Source organism: Babylonia areolata, chromosome 8 (assembly GCF_041734735.1).
Source record: "Babylonia areolata isolate BAREFJ2019XMU chromosome 8, ASM4173473v1, whole genome shotgun sequence".
Classification (NCBI taxonomy): Eukaryota; Metazoa; Mollusca; class Gastropoda; order Neogastropoda; family Buccinidae; genus Babylonia; species Babylonia areolata.
The window spans coordinates 15,707,810-15,710,309 of NC_134883.1; the positions used below are offsets into that span (position 1 = coordinate 15,707,810).

General features: G+C 47.9%; 1 protein-coding gene across 8 annotated transcripts in view; it reads right to left on the reverse strand.

Moving 5' to 3' along the window:
- LOC143284569 (uncharacterized) overlaps positions 1-2,500 on the reverse strand; it is a 440,969-nt gene that overhangs the window by 223,723 nt on the left and 214,746 nt on the right. Inside the window, exon 1 of one of the 8 annotated variants that reach the window (XM_076591368.1) lies at positions 1,145-1,201. The exons of the other annotated variants lie outside the window; for them this stretch is intronic. Within the exon in view, the coding sequence (XP_076447483.1) occupies positions 1,145-1,159 (15 nt within the window). The 5' untranslated portion in view covers positions 1,160-1,201. Of the gene's footprint in view, positions 1-1,144; positions 1,202-2,500 lie in introns of those variants that run through there. 8 annotated transcript variants of the gene reach the window in all.

The following is a 2,500-nucleotide window of genomic DNA, read 5'->3' on the forward strand; positions in this document are numbered from 1 at the left end:
TGCACTTGCACATGTACTTGTCAGAAGAAAAAAAAAGTTAGAAATAAAAAGTCCACACACAACTGCTATCATAACTCAACACACACACACACACACACGCACGCACGCACAGCCATGCGTAGATCTATTATCATAAAACAGCCGATACAAACCGCAAAGCGCCAGTGAAAATTACACGGAAAATAACTGTAGTAAAAAAAAATTTTAACACCCCCCCGCCAAAAAAAACCAAAAAAAAAACCTGACGCGCTATTCATTAACCACCAATAAAACTGCCGGGACAAAAATACAAACCAGCCCAAAAAACACAAACCAATGAAAAAAGAAAGAAAAAAAACCCCACACTTTAAACACCTGAAGTCAATATCACAACCCAGTGTTCCAAAATGGTCCAATGGAACTTCCATAGTCCGAAAGGAAAAAAAAAAAAAAAAAAAAAAACGAAGAAAAAGCGCGCCAATCAAACTGCGCGAAAAAAAAAAAAAAAAGTCCCCCCCCCCCCCTTTGCCCTCCCCCCCCCCCCTCCTCCCACCGAAGGACCGGGAACGCCACGCCATGATGAGCGGACTTGAAGCAAGCACGTGCTTGCCCCGACAAGGTCAAACTGAAGGTAAAGGTAAAGAAGGAGAACCGGCAAATGAATGACTCGAACTGCTCCTCAATATAGATGGCGGCACGAATTTCCACTCCCGCGACCACCTCCCTTGTATGAAAGGATATTATCATTAGTAGATGTTGTACTCGTCACCCATTTTCGGTGGATTTCGACTCAAAGTTTGTACGCTCCCCCCCCCCCCCCCCCCCCCCCCCCGGATTTAGTCACTACACTAACGTGCGACACACACACACACAGAGAGAGAGAGAGAGAGAGAGAGAGAGAGAACTAGAAAATGTCACACTAGCAACAAATGGAAACCAAACCTTTCAATCCAGCACAAAACTGAAACACTAGTGAGCCCGGTGACTGAACATTCCTGAAGAAGACATGAATAACAAAACACATCTAAAAACACTGAAAAGCAACACATAAACACACCGAAACATGCTGTCCACAAAGCATAAACAACCCCCCAAAAAAAGAACAAGCAAAAAACCACACACAAAAACTACAAAACACACAGACACAAATGTTCTGACAGAATACCGGGGCCAGCGACATTTCTGTAGCAACAGTTCAACCAGCTATCATCACGCTGCGACAAGGCTCTTGTCAAAACTGCTCTGTCACCGTCACAACCGGCCTGTCGAAACACACACACACACACACACACACAGCATTGCTTCAGACACATACACACAGCCTGAGAGAGAGAGAGAGAGAGAGAGAGAGAGAGAACAAAAACGAAGAGGTTAGTGACTTCACCACCCATCAAAATAAAATAACGTCTTGTCTGCCGCAACGCAAACGTACGCCGCAACGGGGTACATTGTAGATCTATCAAAACTGTCGACCCCGCGGTGCAGACTAAAGAACACAGGTATGAAAGAGGAAGCAAACATGACGTTATATTCAACGGTTGAGCTAAGAAGAAGAAAAAAACCGAATCGCGACGGCGAGTAGTACCAGTAGAGGCGGCAAAACTGGGATGGCAGTGAAGCGTAGAAACAGTTCAAAACACACACACACACACACACACTAGTACAAGGTCTTACGTTTTGTGTACACCCTTTTGCAAACACCACTGACGAACTACTAGAGCTCTGTCAACCACTACACTACCACACCACCTTTCGTCAAAAAAAAGGCAACCTGTCTCCTCTACCAATACCACGGAACAAGTGACGACGCACACACAGGTGCTTGCGACGACCGGTCCGGCTGTCCCACACCTTGTGGTCCGAAACAGCGGTGGTGGCGATGGCGGTAGTGGCGGTGTGGTGGTGGGGAACACGATCTACTTACAAAACGATTCAAACCTGGGGAGTCCCCACCCCCCACACCCACACCCACACCCCCCACGCTAACCCATAATGCTCCACTGCTGTCCCCGTCCCCCTACCACCAGTACCACGGCCTTTTTACCTGGTCACACGGACCAACCAATTCGACACAATGCTCGCTCTCTCGCTCTCGCTCTCTCTCTCTCTCTCTCTCTCCCCTTCTCCCCGCCCCCACCTCCCCATCAACCCCCACCTCACCTCTCTCTCTCTCTACCATTAACCTCCTTCCTCCTCCCTCTAACCCCTCTCTCTCACACACACACACAGATCCTCGCGCACACACACATTGACTCGCACACACACAGATTACACACACACCGACGTACACGCACACAAACACACACACACACACACACATACAGAAACACACACACCGACACACACACACACACACACACACACACACATACATAGAGAAACACACACACAGATACACGCAAACACCGATGCACACACACACACACACACTGACACACACACACACACACACACACACACACACACACCGACACACACACATAGAGACACACACATACACACATAGAGACACACACACAGA